General features: G+C 32.7%; 3 protein-coding genes across 4 annotated transcripts; 1 reads left to right on the forward strand and 2 right to left on the reverse strand.

Annotated features, from left to right (window-relative positions):
• Positions 1-1,085: 1,085 nt before the first annotated feature.
• Positions 1,086-1,556, reverse strand: LOC11409549 (agamous-like MADS-box protein AGL80). The gene has a single exon (XM_003591205.1). The coding sequence runs from the start codon at positions 1,554-1,556 to the stop codon at positions 1,086-1,088; it is 471 nt and encodes a 156-aa protein (XP_003591253.1).
• A 2,727-nt stretch (positions 1,557-4,283) lies between these two features.
• On the reverse strand, positions 4,284-4,904 carry LOC112418630 (uncharacterized). Its single transcript, XM_024775066.1, has one exon. The coding sequence runs from the start codon at positions 4,902-4,904 to the stop codon at positions 4,284-4,286; it is 621 nt and encodes a 206-aa protein (XP_024630834.1).
• Positions 4,905-12,954: 8,050 nt separating this feature from the next.
• LOC11406493 (transcription factor PIF3) lies at positions 12,955-17,421 on the forward strand. Of its 2 annotated transcripts, none has more exons than XM_024783133.2 (9): positions 12,955-13,079; positions 13,639-13,889; positions 14,027-15,269; positions 15,354-15,458; positions 15,570-15,635; positions 16,036-16,101; positions 16,190-16,708; positions 16,866-16,949; positions 17,070-17,421. In XM_024783133.2, the coding sequence occupies exons 2-8, from the start codon at positions 13,804-13,806 to the stop codon at positions 16,944-16,946; spliced, it is 2,166 nt and encodes a 721-aa protein (XP_024638901.1). In that variant the 5' UTR covers positions 12,955-13,079; positions 13,639-13,803; the 3' UTR covers positions 16,947-16,949; positions 17,070-17,421. The 2 variants fall into 2 exon arrangements, with proteins under 2 accessions (XP_024638901.1, XP_003591254.1); XM_003591206.4 differs by having other exon boundaries at positions 12,958-13,416.
• Positions 17,422-18,016: the final 595 nt, after the last annotated feature.

Genomic DNA, 18,016 nt, shown 5'->3' on the forward strand with positions numbered 1-18,016 from the left:
CGAAAATGCCCATGCGCTAGTTAACTAACGTATGTGTAAAATTAACATAACTTAGTTTTTACACATGCGTGACTTAAGTCATGCAACATGGGTTAATTCACGTAGGAATTAACATCTGCGTGAGTTAACTCACGCATGTATTGTTTTTGCATATTCACAATGTTTTTGCAAAAATGCAGTGCGTGAAAAAATTAGTGGCAACCATGAAGCTTTTCTCTTCATTAGTCTATACGTGTTGGCCTTTGGTAGTGCAGGCTTGAAAGCTTCTCTGCCAGCACATGGTGCTGACCAGTTTGATGAAAAAGATCTCAAAGAAACAAGACAAATGTCTAGCTTATTTAATGTTCTCTTACTTGTTGTTTGCATTGATGGTTCTGTCAACTTAACATTTAATGTATAGATACAAAACAGCAAAGGGTGGGATTGGGTTCTGTCAGCTTAACATTTACTTGCAAAAACATTGTGAACATGCAAAAACAATACATGCGTGAGTTAACTCACGTTGCGTGATTTAAGTCACGCATGTGTAAAAACTAAGTTATATTAATTTTATATTTACGTTAGTTAACTAATGCAAGGGCATTTTGACAAGGTTGCACGATGCGAGCGAAAAGTACAGGGGGAGAGCATAATTCTTTGTGTTATCCTACATTTAAATGATTGTACAGAACACAATCACAACAAAATCTTGCAAATAAATGTTGTTTAACTAGCATTAGAAATATACTTTTAACTTGATTACAATTCTCATAAAATTAGAAATAGAATCATGTTTATGTTTTAACTATGATTCGAATGTTGCGATGAATTCTTATTTTTTTTAGAAGTGCAAAATTTAAGCAAGGTCTGTGACCAACAAAAAAAAATTAATCAGGGACTTACAACGACAAAATTTATAATAAGTTTTATTTAAAATCCATGAGTTTTATTCAGATGCATCTAACAACAAAGACAATGCATCTCTAAACAACAATCAATTTTTTCGATAAATCTCTAAACAACAATTATATTTTGGATTGAAATAACATTGATCTAAATCAGAACACAACAAAAAGTTTCCAAAGTTTAAGACAACGTTAATTTGATCAACCGAGTGCATCAATCTTGTTATCAATCTCCTTCATATTTTTCTCAATTAGCTTATCAAACTCTTTCAAATCCGAAACGGTCAAACCATCCGGCAGCTTTTTGTTTTTCATGTACCCAATCATAAGAATGTTCAACTCCTTCTCACGATTGTCGTGCTTTTGCTTTTGAAGATGTTCCCTGGCTTTGCTAATCCTCTGCAATAGAAAGCTCTCTTGGTTCACATTCTTTGTTTCATCTTTCACCGATGAATTTTGATACCTCTCAATCACATGTTTAGCCTCCTCTAGATTTGGCCACACCTCTATTTTAGAATCAAAAGGATTAGAAATTATAGCACAAGCTGGAATGCCGCATAGAATGGTGAGTTCGCTCACCTTCTTGATGATACCCTTTTTTCTTTTCTTATAGGTTGCCTTTCTTGCTGAATCATCAGAGATAAAAGCAAGTTTCACCTTCTTCCTAGTCATGGCTTGCAATACAACTGCAAAGAAAAAAGTGAGGTATTAGAATATTTTTTGCACTATTTCTCTTGTACCTTGTGGGTTTTATAACATATCTATGATTAACCGTGTGTAATAAATTATCGCACTTTTTTTTTTGGTCAAAATAAATTATCGCACTTTAATGTATCGCTGTTATAATTCAATTATTATACATGGACAATGTTAAAAAATTATCCAAATATCTCAAATCATATCTCTTTGTTAATATTTTAGAAAATAGTATTAGGACATAACATAAATATAAAATATGATTCATTTCTATATAATAATATGCCAAATATGAATTTTCTATATTAAGGGGTAGTAAAACTGCAAATAAATTATTATTTATTTGTTTATATTCGTCATTTATGGGACTTGACGTTGTAATTTTAGGACAAAGTTCAAAATTCTATATTGAAGGGATAAAATAAATTATTATAATAAATATTTATTTTTCAGATTTATTAAATAATTGATGTATTTAGTTTATAATATAGTCCAAATACATAAGTTATTTAATGAATTTAGAGATTGAATACCTACTTATAATAGTGATCGGATGAAGTATATAATAAATTGACTATATTCACATTATTGAATGGTTTAAAATTCGATGATTTAAGAAAGGATAGTCAAATTTCTATCCAAAGAAAAAAAAGATTAAAAAAAAGTTGGTCAAACAACATATACATAAAATAAAATAAAAAATACTACCATATGAGAATTTCGTGTATATCTTGTTTGAATACAAAAAGAATTAGATATTCCCAATTAAATTCCTTTCAAAAAAAAATATATTCCCAATTATATTATTAAATTAATTTTTATTTTCCTCTCAAAAAACTAATTTTTATTTTATATGATACAATTGAGTTTTAATTTAACAGGTAAAAATTAAAGCTTTTGTTGACCAAAAAAATTAAAGCTTTTGTACATATTTGCTTTTTTTTTCTTAGATGCAATGGTAGAGTACACCACTGAAACTTACACATATAATTGCAAAATCATAGGTTTGTATTCATTATAAGTTGTGAAGCTCCGATATTTTAAAATGGACGACGTACTGTATCTCATGCATATCCTGCATCAATATCTGCTTGATACTTCTCGATATGTGTTAGGAGAGTATCTAAAGATTAAATTTTATTTTTTAGGAAATAATTATTCGATACATTGCTGATACGTTCGGATACACGAATGATACATTTGTGTGGTCCGATACACACGACTCTTTCTTAGATAGATATAGTATAGCACTAACAATGTTTCTTTTGGATATAGTATAGCATTGATGGTGCTCTTTTTGGGATATATTGTGTATGTAATTGATTGATTATAACTCTCTTAATCGCCAATATTATTTATATTTATGTTGATGTGATATGAGCCTATGAATGGTTTCTTGTGTTTGTTAATATACTTGCATATTAAAAAAATGGTTATAATTATATTGTAAATTTAATTATATAATTTTTTTTTATTAACGTATCCCAGCCGTATCGTATCTTGATTTTTAAAAATTTTCTGTATCAACGTATTCATATCGTATCTCATATACGGACTTCACAGATTAAAAATGTTCAAGCAAATATTGACATTGACGGTTGAGAAATGTCTTATATTCTATTTTGTTTTTTTCTTTTTGTCTATACGTGAAGTGGCAAACCCACCTATAGATTAAAAAAAAAATTGTTTAAAAGGTCTAACTCAAGTTGCAGTGTCGATATTGTTACATCACATACATAATTTATATGCTCTATCTACTTACATAAATAATCCCTAAAAAAAATCAACTTACGTGAATAAGTTTTTTGTATTATTTATTCTCAAAAAAATAAAAATAAAATGTATTATACATATACCACAGCCCAAAGGTAAGATATTATTAACAAATTGGGCAAGAAAAAAATATTATTAACAATGTCGATTTAATCATATATTAACAAATTTATTCTTTTTTTTTTTAGACAAAACAAATTTATTCTTTTAAATCGACTATATAATTTGACTAGATATTATTTAATCATATATTATTTAATCATATTTTAACAATAATCATATTTTAACAACACTCATATTATTTTTACAATAATATCTAGTCAAATAATATATGATTAAATATATTTTAACAATGTCGATTTAATCATATATTAACAATAATTGAATTTTATTCTTCTATTTTAAATATCTAGTCATAAATATTTCCCTTTATTACATTTTATGTATTTTTATTCTTATTTGTAAAAGATTTCAGGTCCTATAACTTACATTTCATTTGACTTCTTTTTTTTTTTTTTATAGAAACAAACTTACTCATTAAATTTAGTAGTTTTAATACAAGATGGCATATAATCATGATCTTGGGAACTAGCATAAGATAATGACGCCCTAACTAACAAGTGGGCAACATTATTTGTTTGTCTCCTAATGAAACTTATCTTAAAGTTTTGATGATTCATAAGTGAAACTTTGCAAGTATTCAGAATTGCGCCGAACATGGAATTGGTGCTGAGATTGCTTGAGATGCCATCAACCACTTGCTTGCAATCAAGTTCTATAGACACCGAAGGAAACCTCAAGGTACCAAGCCATTTTATCGCTTCTTTTAGACCTCTTGCTTCTGCTTCTTTGGGTTGTGGGAGACCTTTGTACTATGTTGTCTTTGCTTTAATGAACTCCCCTCGATCCCCTCTTAGACACATACCGACTCTAACAACCTTGTTCCTTAAAAATTGTTGCATCAACATTGCACTTCACTTCCCCGACTACCGGTTTAGTCCACTCCTTTTGTCTGTGATCTGTCATTACACTATTGTGGTATTCTCCATGTTCTCTCCTTCTCTGATGTACACGGACCTGCTGCCATTGAAATAAGACATCATGTGCCATATTCACCAAGATACGTGGTTGTGTTTCGACGTCGTTCCACAACTTGTTATTTCTCCGTTTCCAGATGCACCAAAGGGTCATTACAAAATCAAAGAGTTGTTGGTGATGTAGAGATTCTAGTAACTTGAAGAAAAGAGCTACAAAATCATCCGCCGTTTCCAAGTTGTCTTGTATAATGTGCCATAGATCTGCTGCACTCCGCACCTCCTCTAGTTTTGCACATCCAAAGAAGACATACCAGTCATTCTCATAGGAGCTCTCACACTGCACGCATCTATCACAAACATGTACACTACGGGTTTGAAGCCTGTGTTTCGTTGGTAGACATCCCCTTGCCGCTCTCCATAAGAACACCTTTACTTTTTGCAGGACTCGAAGACTCCAAATATTCATCAAATTGCCTTCTGCTCTCAACTCACTGTTATCCACTAGGTTCTCCATGGTATATTGTATTCTCTGTGGTTTGTGAATTTCTAGTCGGTTTGTCTTCTCCCGTGTCATCCATGATTGGCATGGCTAGGATATTTTCGACGTCTCTTTCATTAAACACCTCCTAGTGAAAATGCATATAACTTATACATGTGACGGTGGGTGGGTGACGCTCTGATGGTGCTGGTTGTGATTTTTAATTAATAAAAAAATATTATAAAATAGCTGTTATAAGTTATTTTTTATTTTATTTTTTTTCTTTCATAATAATAGTTATAATAAGTGGGTCTTAAAGCCTTTCACACTTAACTCACAAATAAAAATTAATTTAGTGGGCCAAACAAATCAACTTCAACATGGGGACAAAATTAGGGGAGGCTTAGTGAGGGGGTTTTGTAAGTAGAACTTGATATTTTGGGGCTTAATTAACACCTTTACTGGGAGGTTGTAATGAATGACACCGTAAAGTTGATATATGGGGTGACATGCATGGTACTTAATTGATAAATGCATGATTAACAAACTCATTGGCTATGTTATTATTGTCTGTTTTTTGAAAGATTGACATGGTGACATGGTACTTAATTAAATTAATCTCTTAATGTAATACTCCCCTCTGTTTCATTTTAACTGAGTTCTTGGCTCATTTAACACTTATTAAGAAAAAGTGTATAAGTGAAAGAGAGAGAGAGAAAAATGATTTTTAGTGCTCTTATCAATTATTGGTGCATTTTTCTTTATCATAAATGCAAAGTAGAATATATTGAATTGAGAGTGGTGAAAGTAATATTAATTAGTGTTATAATTGAAAAAAAGTAATTAATATTGTATTGAAAAGTAAAATTGGTCAATTTTTTTAAGACAATTTTTTTTTACAAGTGGCTCATTATTACGGAACAGAGGGAGTACTGTTTTGGACCGACCAAATATCCAATCGACATGATAATAGTCCATTCAGATGGTAAGGTTCAATAAAGCATCAAGTCCAATACTCTATATAAGAGACACACCACCAATTAATGCATGTTCATTCTTTCACTTTAAACTTTTCACTTACCTTGTTCACTACTTAGCGTCCTAAAGTCTTTTGGAGGTACATTCACTTTTCATTTCACCATTGACGAAGCTTCTTTCATAGATTCTGGCAAATTCTCTAAGAAAAGAGAATCTTCTTTTGTCGATCCACTTAGATCAAGATTTTGGTTATGCTGAACAAGACATATACTCCCTTCAATCATATTTATAAACAAAAAAGAATTTTTTATGTTCATTGAATAACTAATGTATCTAGCCGATTGGATATATTAGTTATTTAATAAATCTAAAAAGTTGTTTTTTTTTGCTTATAAATACAACTGGAGGGAGTGATTTTTAACGTATCAAAGGATCTATATGTTATAGACAGTAAATTGAAACTCTATTCCTTAGAAAATGACACGTTTTGTGAATTTTGTAACATAATGGCTGCTGCTGTTTCTCTGTTCTGTGAAGCATGCTTGCAAAAGGATGCTGCTCTTTGGATGTTTGCTTTAGATATAGGCAGAAAAGTGAAACCTTCTTATCAGCACATAATTAAATATTGTATTAATATATGTCCAATAAAGCATTTGATAACTTGATAAGGATGGACATTCTTTTGATTGCTAACATTATATTGTATAACTTGTCAACAATGTAAAAAAATTCATAACTCCACATAATCACTGCCAACAAATAGCGACTGGTAATTTGTGTACGGTTAATCTCTTGTTTTTCTATGTATGTTCCTGCGCATGCAGCTATTTTAAGGTTTCAGATATAAAAATGGAAAATATTATATAGACACCATTTATTCACATACATCCTTGTACACCCCATACATTAGGAAGAGAGAAGAGAAGAGAAAAGAGAAAGTGTACTTGTACGGGATCCATGTGGCCACGTGTCAGATTTTTATGTGGGTGTTAAAAGATGTATTGCCACCTAAAGATATCTATGTATCATAACTCTATAAAAATATGTGCATTTTAGATGTGCTTATCAAGCAGTCATGTGCAGTCTGAAAAGGAGCACACACAATTGCCTGCATAAATAGTTAGCATAGAGAGAGAACATGATTTATATTTGGTCTAAATTATTAGGCCACTGCCAGGAATATTGTCAATATGACATTGACTGCTAAATAAACTATTTAAAACAGTTCTATTTTTTCTTTCAATTTGGATGCATTGATTTTAAGATTGAATTATTGATTTCAATTGGATAACATAATAATTTACACACAACTTTTTCCCTTTTACAACACCTGTAATTGTTAAAAGAATTTAGACATACCAAAAATTTAAATAATTTTTTTTTTATGAAATTCAACGTGTTTTTTCTATAATACCCTTGACAATTTATTACTTCATTTTATTAATTATCTCCCTACGATAAATAGATAGAAGTACTATTGACAAATCAATAATTAATATTTTATATATAAAAAAATTAATAACCAACAATCTTGATAAACTTTTGATCCAAGTTGGATGCAAATTGTAACTTGTAAGGAGACAAATCAAATGCAGTAACAGCGTTTCATATAACAACCAAAAAAATCAGTGGCTATTGCAGGGAACCAAGAGAAATTAACTCACATATGATACGTGACGTGAAAGGGGCTAGAATAGAATTGAAGCAACGTGTCACATGAAATTCATCCATGCATGTGAAGTTCAGCTGTTTCTGAATTATTATTACAGTCATAACGACTAGAGAATTTCTATCGTACATTTGGAGAATCAGTTATTGTTCTTTGAACTTTGAACCAATACTTTTTCTTTTTAAAGATGAAATATATCTCAATAACTAAAATGAGTTACCATTAAATAAATAAATTTCAGTACTATATAATATCATTTTAAAATTTAGAATAATTAAATATATTAAAAATGTTTCTTTCAAAGCTAAAATATAATATAAATGACTCCAATCCATTGTACAAATTAGGGTTAAATATGTTTTTAGTCTTTATATTTTACGCTCTATTGAAGAATAGTCTCTACATTTGATTAAATATTTTTTTTAAAAAAAATATTGTTAGATAAGTATGTATCATCTAATTTGTTAGTTTGTTAGGGGAGAGTTGAACCTATGACACTCTTCTTGTTCCTTTAACTAAACTGTCTGCCGAACTTACCAACCATGCACCTTATTACAAACATTTTCTCTAGTCTTAAATATAAAACGAAAGTTAAGTAAATAAAAGTTAATGTATTTAGTTTAAAATTTGAATTAAATATATTAATATTTTATGATCAAATTTTGTCTTGTATTTAGGACAATGACAGTAGTTTGTTGATTCAAAGCATATATTTCAAATCTATTAATGAGTTAGAAAAACCATCACTCTCCAATCTAACCAATGGTTATCTGCACCGCAAACTCTTGACTCGTTCCTTTCTCTCATATATACACTAATCCTAGTACAATATTTAACGCTTATATTGTAACTATGGAACATGCATCCACCACAAAAAAGATAGGAAGTGAGGTCCACATGAATGCAGCCAAGTCCCTTAACCAGGTCAGGAAGGGTCCAAGTGGACGTTGGGCATTTCCCATGTCTAGCTCGGTCGGGTCCACACCATGAGCTTAGCTTTAATCTCTATTTATTTTGCAGAGTATTCCTTTGGCTCCCCAAATATAAAATATTCGTTTTGGAATGTTGGCTCCTCAAAGGCTAAACAGTCAAATAGAAGATATATAGTGCTGCAGGCAGTGCATGCTCCATGCGTTGTAAATGAGACTTATCATTCTATGAATATCTAGCATTTATAAAATATATATATATATATATATTACGCTGCTTTTTTATTAATATATATTTTGTATTGAGAAAAGTCTCACACCAAAAAGATGAGGATATACCAAAGTTTATAAAGAATGACATAATCCATTTTATTTTTTAATGATCAAGATAGATGAACGACAAGAATCTTAGTCTACCATGGAGAAATCGTTATGCCAAATCTATAAAATCATCAATAATATTTGCACCCATCACACGACTCTTAGAAAAGTTGATCTTGAACCATAAGGCAAGCTTGAAGCACACAAGGATATGTTTTTCAAAGACTAAATATTCCTAACCAATGCTTCCCCCAAATAAGAACATATATCATTTGCATATAGTATGTGAGTCATAGACAAACCAACATTACCCACCCTAAACCTAGAGAATATATTACGTTCTTCCGCACTCCTAACATCCCCACTTAGGCCCTCCACCATGAGAAGGAAGAGAAATGGAGCCAACGAATCCCCTTGTTTCAACCCCCTTGGATGTTGATCTCTTCAGTTGGGCTGCCAATAGCAAGCACATAGAGGTTCCTACATAAAACACAAGCACTAATCCAACTTCACAACCTCTCCCCAAAACCAAATCTCCTCAGCATATATACTCGAGAAAAGTTAAACTTACCAAGTCATAAGCCTTTTCAAAATCAACATTAAAAATAAGGCACTTTTCTTATAATTACGGGTCAAATCAATAATCCCGTTAACCGCCACCACCCGTCAACATTGTTAAATATATTGAGGGAGGGCTTTGTCACCCATTATACTACTATTCATATTGAGGGATTAGTTTATGCAGTTGCGCGTATATGATATACGTGGTTTACACAAAAAAAAAAAAACTAATTTGTGGTTTTTCTTTTAAGAAGTAAAAGCTATTTTGTCATTGAGTAGAATCTAACATGTATTTTTTACTATGTTATAGGTACGAAGTTTCTACCGTCATCTATCGATAACTATTTTTATCGAGAATAACTAATTTCTATCGAGGAATGTGAGACATTCATTAATGGTGGAATCTAATATGTTTCTAATCATATAAATCAACTAGGCTTAATGATGTGTTTCGTCCTTGCAATTAGGCGTCATTTAAAAATTAGTCCCTGTTATCGCTAATCCTGACAATTTACCCTTACATTATTTAATCATTTAAAATTTCGTCCTTTGACCAACTTAATCACTGTAACGTCATCAAATTAGCAAAATGGCATGAGAATGGACAAAAATAGTTGCAAGGACGAAACACATCATTAAGCCAATCAAAGTTGGATTACACGATGTTCCTTTACTTTATTTTCACTAAAATGTCGCTCATGCATTCCCTAATTTGTCTTGAATAAGGCAAATACTACAACTAAGTACATGATATCTAATATTGTACTTGGTTCCTATAATAAAATGGTATAATGTACTTAGTTATTGTCACGGTATGGAGTATCTTTTTTGACGGCACACAGTACGTATAGGTATAGTAGTTATTGTACTTGCCATTTTCTAAGAATGCATTTCATTACGGCATAGATTGGTTATGCGTCAACCAAAATCTGCAGGGTTAAATACTATTATTAAAGTAGCACTTCTTTTAGGCTATAAAAAGACATTACCTATCAACTGAGTTGTATCAGAATACATGAGACATTGGATATATTTATCTCCATATATCTATCTATCTTATTTATCTACTGCAAATCACACATATTATAAAAATACACAAAAATCAAAGAACTTTGATATCATCGACGTAGTTACTTAGAAAAAGAGGATACACAATTTGCTACTCCACACTACTATCTTTTTAATTAAAAGACAGGCAGACATCCAATCCCTTGCAGATTATCTCGTTGACCCATAACTAATCCGTGTCTTAATAAAATATATGCATTCTTAGAAAGTGGCAATAAAAACCTCTACTCGTATTATACTATGTTGTATTTGCCTAATTAAACACAGAGGTCATGGGGGACATTTTAGTGACAATAAAATATGGGGACCGCGCATGTTAATCTAACTATAGTTTATTTTGTTAGGAACATGTTAGATTCTACCTGATGATGACAAATGAGCCTTAATTAATACTTTTTCAAGAAAACTACAACTAATTAAAGTAGTTGTCTTTAATTCTTTAGATTTCAAATGATTGAGAATTTAACTCATATAAAGTGAATTAAGTGTATATGAAAAAAAATTGATTTGTTCTAATGCATATAGTGCATTTGATTTTATTATTAATTGTTCACGTTTTCGTTGACTTCTTCTCAAGTTTTTAGTAGAAGAAGGTATGATATTTCAGACTTCTGTCCGAGGTAAGTAATAAATTATGATTTGATTATTTTGTTTTAGTTAGGGTTTTAATTCAAATTCTTTCATACGATTTTATTTTAATGAAAAGTTCATTAACTATTTAAGCACACCTACTTAGTTAAGTGATTAATTAGCTCGCATAAAAACAACTCATACACTGATTAATTATGCCAAAACCCTTGTCACAACAAATCCAAGACTCATTATTCCAAAACCCTTGTCACAACAAATCCAAGACGCACATAAGTTTTAAAACATAGAAAATCAGAAAAAGGACACCACTCTAGCATGATTGCAATGCCAAGTTGCCATTGCCAAATATCATAGGCCACCACTCAATTATCCTTAAACCAAAGTCTCTCCCACAATGAAGGGAAATAAGATTGCTCCTTTTGTCAATTAAGCTTATTTTAATTAATACAAAAAAAATAATGATCAAGTCAATGACTTTATTAATGTCTTAAACTTCAATTAACAAACCAAGAAATTTAATTATGTATTTTTTTAAGGTTATCTACTAAAGAGTGTCACTGTCCAAACAAGTTATAATGATATGGATATGATTTTGTTGTGTTGCATTATGGATGCACCCAATTTGCAAGGATAATATATACAAAAGAACTTATAAATTAAATACACAGTACAGGGACATTTTCTCTCTCATCTTACCATGGTCCACTCCATGGTCTCACACACTATTATGGGAAACAAACCTACCCACCCACTTTAGGGCAAAAAAGTCTCAGACAGCAATAGCAGCGTGTGATTCACTCGCTTAAAAGGAGGGTAACCGTTGGATTTTGAAAAGGTTTAAGAAAACTTTGTTTTTTTTTTTTCCCTTAAAAAACAATAATAAATCATTATTTTCTTTAAAAAACAATAAATATAAATTGGTAAAGTGTATCGAATACATCACAAGTTTAAAATCGTTAAAAATAATATGGATGAATCTATAAATAAACTTACAATACTTAATTAGTAGTTTCCTTAGAAAAAATTAATCTGTAGTCCTAACAAAATATTCAATTAATAGTATACAACAACAGTGGATTATTTACGAATAATATAATAAAATCAAAATGAATCAAATAAGCACCGCAATAACGCGAGAAATAAAAGAAAAAACGTCAACATCATACAAGATTCCAAACAACAAAACACAACACGTAAACGACGAAATCATGAAAAAACACGAAAAATTTATCTATTTGAAACCACTTATTTAAATTTAGTGAAGAGAAAAGATAATATAGAGCATGTCGTTCATTGTAAGGAGCTTCTCGACTTTAAGTATATGTGAACTTTGTTAGGGATATCCTTTTTGATGTATTTAGGCGGGCGGGAGTATAAGTGAAGAAGGAGACGCTTTTGAACTTTCTGACCGACCCATTAGATAGAAAATCGACACTTAGGCCTGCGGATGTTATGATGTACATATGGACAGGAGGAAAACATGCATGCGTGGACTTGATTGAGGTTTCACCACTTGTGGGATTAGGGGCCAAGGCTTTTACAGTAAGACAGACAGCCCTAAAAGTTGTGTCAAGCAAAATGGTCAAATACGAGAAAGGTGTTCTGACAATCAACGTGTTTTTACATTATTATTTTTTTACACTTTCGGCTTCCTAGCACCAGAGGATGTTGACATTCTATATTGAGTTTAAACATTCGTGCATAGTAATGTCATGTCTCATAGGTCCATAAATATTATATTTATCCAAAAAGACCCAACGGTACAACTTGTTGCTCGTTTGTCTTCTATTGATATGTGCATATAATCCTATAAATAATTAAATGATTACAATTTGGTGCTCGCTTGTCTTCTATTTATATGTCCAAATAATCCTAGAAATAATTAAATGATAGAGAGAGAAAGTGGTTTAAAAAAAAAAAAAAATTGATCCAAAAATGAATAAAGAAGAAACAAAACTTAACCAGACATTAACCATGGTTTAGAATAGAAACCTTTTTTTTCTCTGTTTTTGTCTTCCCAGTTGTGTGCGTGTGTCACTGCATTGGTTTTCTTCAAACTCTGCAAATCTTTCGCCGCCTTCTTCGTCCATTTGGGTCATTCCCGAACTTCTTAAATAGTGCATTTTCTCTTTCTTCAAGCTTCAAAGATTGCTTTTTTGATAACTTCTGAGTTGCATTTGGAATATCAAAAAAACCTTCTTGTTGTGTGATTAAGCTAAAGTTTTCATGAAATTTTGAAACTTTTTGATTACCCAGTTGAAAAATGATAACTGGGTCATTGGAGTTACATAGATTTTCCTTGATCTCAGCCGAGAATCAGTGTCACTGTATTCAGTGGAATTTTTGTTAACCGACTTAAATGCTGATTAGTGCTTAATTTTAAGATTAAAAAATTAAGATTGGATTAAAGTCACTTACTTTACTTGACAAGGTTAGTATAAAGAATTTGTTTGACTGATGTTGTTTTATTAACTTAATTTTGTATTATAGTTTTGTAACTTTTGTTAATTCATTGATAAAGACTTTTTTGGGTATTAAAAAAAGATTTTTTTTTTTTTTAATTTCATTGATGCAAGCTTGTTTTTGTTTCATTTTAAATTGAATAGAGATTGATATGATTATCTCACTCATAGTTTATTGTGGCTTACGTCAGGTATTTCTGCTTTGTCTTCAAACTTCATTTGGATTCCAAAGGTGGAAAAGATAACACACAAGAATATGTTGGAAGCAATGCTAATACTAAGAGCTTTGGTTTTTTGATTTGTGGTTTTTTAGCTGAGGTTTTGGTTCTGTTGAGCTTTTGATTCATTCATTCATCATGCCTCTTTATGAGTTATACCGTTTGGCCAGAGAGAAGCTTGATAATGAGACTAACGGCACAAGTGTAGCAGATCAACCTTCGTCGTAAGTTCATTAACATAAGCTTTTGTAACTTGTGTTATTAACTTTTTTGATGTGTTTGATGAAATGAAATGGTTTCTTTTGTTTATGTTTTTTTTTCTCTTAGTTTTGTTTGTTTTGGATTTGATTTGAATGTGTAGGCCTGAGAATGATTTTTTTGAGCTGGTTTGGGAGAGTGGTCAGATTTCAAGCCAAGGTCAATCAAGTAGAGGTAGAAAGAGTCCATCTTGTAGGAGTTTGCCATCTCACTGTTTACCATCTCATAGTCCTAGAGGTCGAGATAAAGATAAAGACGTAGGAGGAGGATTTAGTAACAACAATCCAAAGATAGGAAAGTTTGGTGATTTAGACTCTGGATTGAATGAGATTCCAATGTCGGTGCCATCTCGCGAAGTGGATGAAATGATGCCTTGGTTGGATTATTCAATGGATGGCTCTTTGCAACACGAATATGGTTCTGATTTCTTTCATGAACTCACGGAGAATGACCTTCCTGCCTCGAATAGTTTTACTCTATTGGATAAAAGGAATAATGGGAATCAGATATTTAGGGACTCTCATAAAAATTCTGCAGAAGCGATGAATGTTTCCAAGGGTTCTTCAGCTGAACAGGTTGTTGAGACTGCAAGACATAAAGCTAGTGCCAGTCAGTTATATCCCCCATCATCAAATCAATGTCAAACAACATCTGTAACTGTTAGATCTAGGGCATCAGATATAACCGAAAATAATAATGTTAGTAGTGGTAACCAGGACGTGCCTTATGGGGATATTACTCGCATTCCATCTTCCTCGAGCGATTTTTCTAGCTTAAAAGCGCAGAAGCAAGATCCTGTAATGCCTGGCAATGGTTCCAATGTAATGAATTTTTCCCATTTTGCAAGGCCTGCAGCTATTGTGAGAGCTAATCTTCAGAACATTGGCTTGAAGTCTGGTTTGAATTCAGCTTCAGCAAGATCAGATATTATGGGAGTTAAGAATAAAGGCGCTGCTTCGACTAGCAGCAATCCTCCTGATTCAGCTCTTGTTAATCCAAGCGGTGAGTGTTCAAAGGAACCGGAAATGCGTTGTCATAAGGTGGTAGAGCCATCCAAGGCTGATTTGAAACCTTTGCAGCCGAAATCGCTTGAACCGAATGCTGTAGCTACTAAACAATCGAAGCCTGCTTGCAAAGAGAATGGAATTAAGAATGATCAACCTTCCATTCAAGTTCTTGGTGACAATGGCGCTAAAGGACACGCAGCTGCTGACAAAGGCATGGAGGTGGCAGTAGCCTCTTCTTCTGTTTGCTCTGGCAATGGTGCAGACAGAGGCTCGGATGATCCAAATCGAGATTTAAAACGGAAAAGTAGAGACACTGAGGACTCTGAATGCCATAGTGAAGTAAGTTAATAATATAGATATTTTTACATTGTTTTCTTAATTTATAATTTCCCTCTATAAACCAAGAAAACACTTTGATTGAAGGATGTTGAGGATGAATCAGTGGGAGTTAAAAAGGGAGCGGCTGGACGAGGAGTTGCAGGTTCCAAAAGAAGCCGTGCTGCTGAAGTGCATAATCTATCTGAAAGGGTGAGTAAGGCCATCTGTTATTTGTGTCATGTTAACTTTGTAACCACACATATTTTTCCTCAAGCTTATTTTATTTCCATTTTGGCTGATGATCATAATTTATGTATACAGAGGCGAAGAGACAGGATAAATGAGAAGATGCGTGCATTGCAAGAACTCATACCTAATTGCAATAAGGTTAGTTTTTTTCCTTCTGATTTTGCTCTTCTTAGATACCTGAAAAACTGTATAAAATTATGGACTTCATTTGTTGTTTTTGACAAATATAGAATATTGGTTGCCACTATGGATCCAAACTTAGCTAGTTACAGAAGCTTGTTCTTTTTTAGTGCAGAAGATTTATGAAATTATTGGAAGTTAAAATTTACAGCAACAAATATCAAACTTGGAGTCAATCATTTACCGTATTCATGAAGTGTATTCAATATTCATAATAAAAATGTCAGAAATTCCATTTTGGCTTGTTCAAAAAAAAAAAAAATGTCAAAAGTTCAATACAAACTATTAAAATACTTTCTACATGTATGCATACTTAATTCCTTATTTATTTCGGCTTTTCTGACTTCATACGGACTAGGTGGATAAAGCTTCTATGCTGGATGAGGCAATTGAGTATCTAAAAACACTTCAGCTCCAAGTTCAAGTAAATATCGTTCCCCCTCGGCATTAATATTTTAGTTTTAAATTTTCTGATTATAAACGATGTTGAGAGTGATTCCTATCTTACGCAGATGATGTCAATGGGAGCTGGTTTATATATGCCTCAAATGATGTTACCTGCTGGAATGCAGCACATGCATGCACCACACATGGCCGCATTTTCACAGACGGGCATCGGCATGCATATGGGGTTAGGTATGGGTTATGGAATGGGAATGCCTGACATGAACGGCGTGCCGTCTAGATTTCCAATGATTCAAGTACCTCAGATGCAAGGAAATCATGTGCCCGTTGCGCATATGCCTGGACCCTCTGCTATGCATGGAATGGCCAGATCGAATACTCAAGGGTTTGTACTTCCGGGACAGGGAACTTCCATGCCAATGCCGCATACTCCGGTATTCCCTTTTTCAGGAGGGCCTCTTATGAACTCATCCGCTCCGGGTCCGTCTGTGTATGGATCCACAGGACATGTTGAAGCTGTGAATCCGGCTTCAGCGTGTGGCTCAAAAGATCGAAGGCCAGATGTGGACTCAAAAATTAAGCAAAACACTGCTGGTCGTGACTCTACAAGCCAGATCCCTAACCAGGTCTGTTTATCCCTAACCAGGTCTCTGTGATCAATTTTCACATTAGTTAAAACATTGTTTCCGTAATAATTTTCTGTTATTCTTACGCTTGATGTTTATGTTCCCCTTTTCTGTTATACTAGTGTGTGTGAACTAACAACTTGTTGGATTTAAACAGTCAACTTTGGTACATAATGGTGGCCATACTTCAGTGGCTGATGACAGTGAAGCTGCTAATCCTGGCAATATCACTTTGTGATTGGTAAGTATTGTGAACATGTATCAGTAGGAGTTTCACTCAAATTCATCGTTTACTTTGACATAAATCATAGAGGAATTTCATTATTGAACAAAAAACTTATTGTTTGAGTTGTACCGGCAGGTTATGATTGATACTCCGCATTGATTGTGGCTAGTAGAAGAATCGGGTTTTCAGAAATTGAGTCCAAAATGTTGTTTCTCATCTTTGCAAGTTCAAACCAGATTACTGAAGAGGATATTTCGAAGTCATCAAGGTTTTCCCGTCAAAATAGCCATGGGAATTCTAGTTTCCGAAACTAGAAAATTGCACAGATTTTGGTATCTTGGGGCATGTCACTCATTTGTACATCCACTTATATATCTTCAACATTATGCATTCAAATGATTTGAATGCGCAATAATCAGATGCCTTATTCAGATCTTTCATAGTGATTCTTTGGATTAATGAAATAATAATTTATTTTCCTTGGCAATCTACTCTCTCTCTCTCTCACACACACACTGCCTTGCAAAATTAGAGAAGTGGTGTCACATTATACTTGAAAGTGGGTCCACTAGGTGCACTGAGATGTGGATAACTGCTCTAGTGTGATGCCACTTTTGTGCATGTCATCTCAGTGTTTCTTGAGTACTTCAAGATTTTGTTTGTTTATTATACCATACAGGTGAGGTTACCATCATTTTTATTTTTCCCATTTGGTCAAAAAGCTTAGATTTGTGTTCACATGACAAATGCTAGTACTCAAAATCCCATAACAAATAATAGGAGGTATAAACCGTAAAAAAACAGTTCATTCAGTAAGAATCTCTTGGTTTTGATATGTCGTGATTATAAATGGTCGAGAAGCATCTATTCAAACGGCCTAGTATCAAGGCTAGTATTTCTCTTTTGTATCACATCTTTATTTCATCTACTTTTGTATAGAAATGGTAGTGAGTCAGATTGAGTTAACTTATCACATTAATCACTTGCTACAAAGCTTCTGCCATGGCAGGGTACAGAAAAGGTTCAACCCATTGTGAATCTATTTTAGGAGGTCTTGCCTCACATTTGAAAGATTAAGCGAG

This window comes from Medicago truncatula, chromosome 1 (genome assembly GCF_003473485.1).
Source record: "Medicago truncatula cultivar Jemalong A17 chromosome 1, MtrunA17r5.0-ANR, whole genome shotgun sequence".
In the NCBI taxonomy this organism is placed as follows: domain Eukaryota; kingdom Viridiplantae; phylum Streptophyta; class Magnoliopsida; order Fabales; family Fabaceae; genus Medicago; species Medicago truncatula.

Bases quoted from the DNA above. Each gene is read 5' to 3' on its own strand.
- LOC11409549 (XM_003591205.1), bottom strand. From the start codon at position 1,556: ATGACTAGGAAGAAGGTGAAACTTGCTTTTATCTCTGATGATTCAGCA.
- LOC112418630 (XM_024775066.1), bottom strand. From the start codon at position 4,904: ATGGAGAACCTAGTGGATAACAGTGAGTTGAGAGCAGAAGGCAATTTG.
- LOC11406493 (XM_024783133.2), top strand. From the start codon at position 13,804: ATGCCTCTTTATGAGTTATACCGTTTGGCCAGAGAGAAGCTTGATAAT. The intron at 15,270-15,353 runs GTAAGTTAATAA...CTTTGATTGAAG, and splicing joins ACTCTGAATGCCATAGTGAA to GATGTTGAGGATGAATCAGT. The intron at 15,459-15,569 runs GTGAGTAAGGCC...TTATGTATACAG, and splicing joins TGCATAATCTATCTGAAAGG to AGGCGAAGAGACAGGATAAA.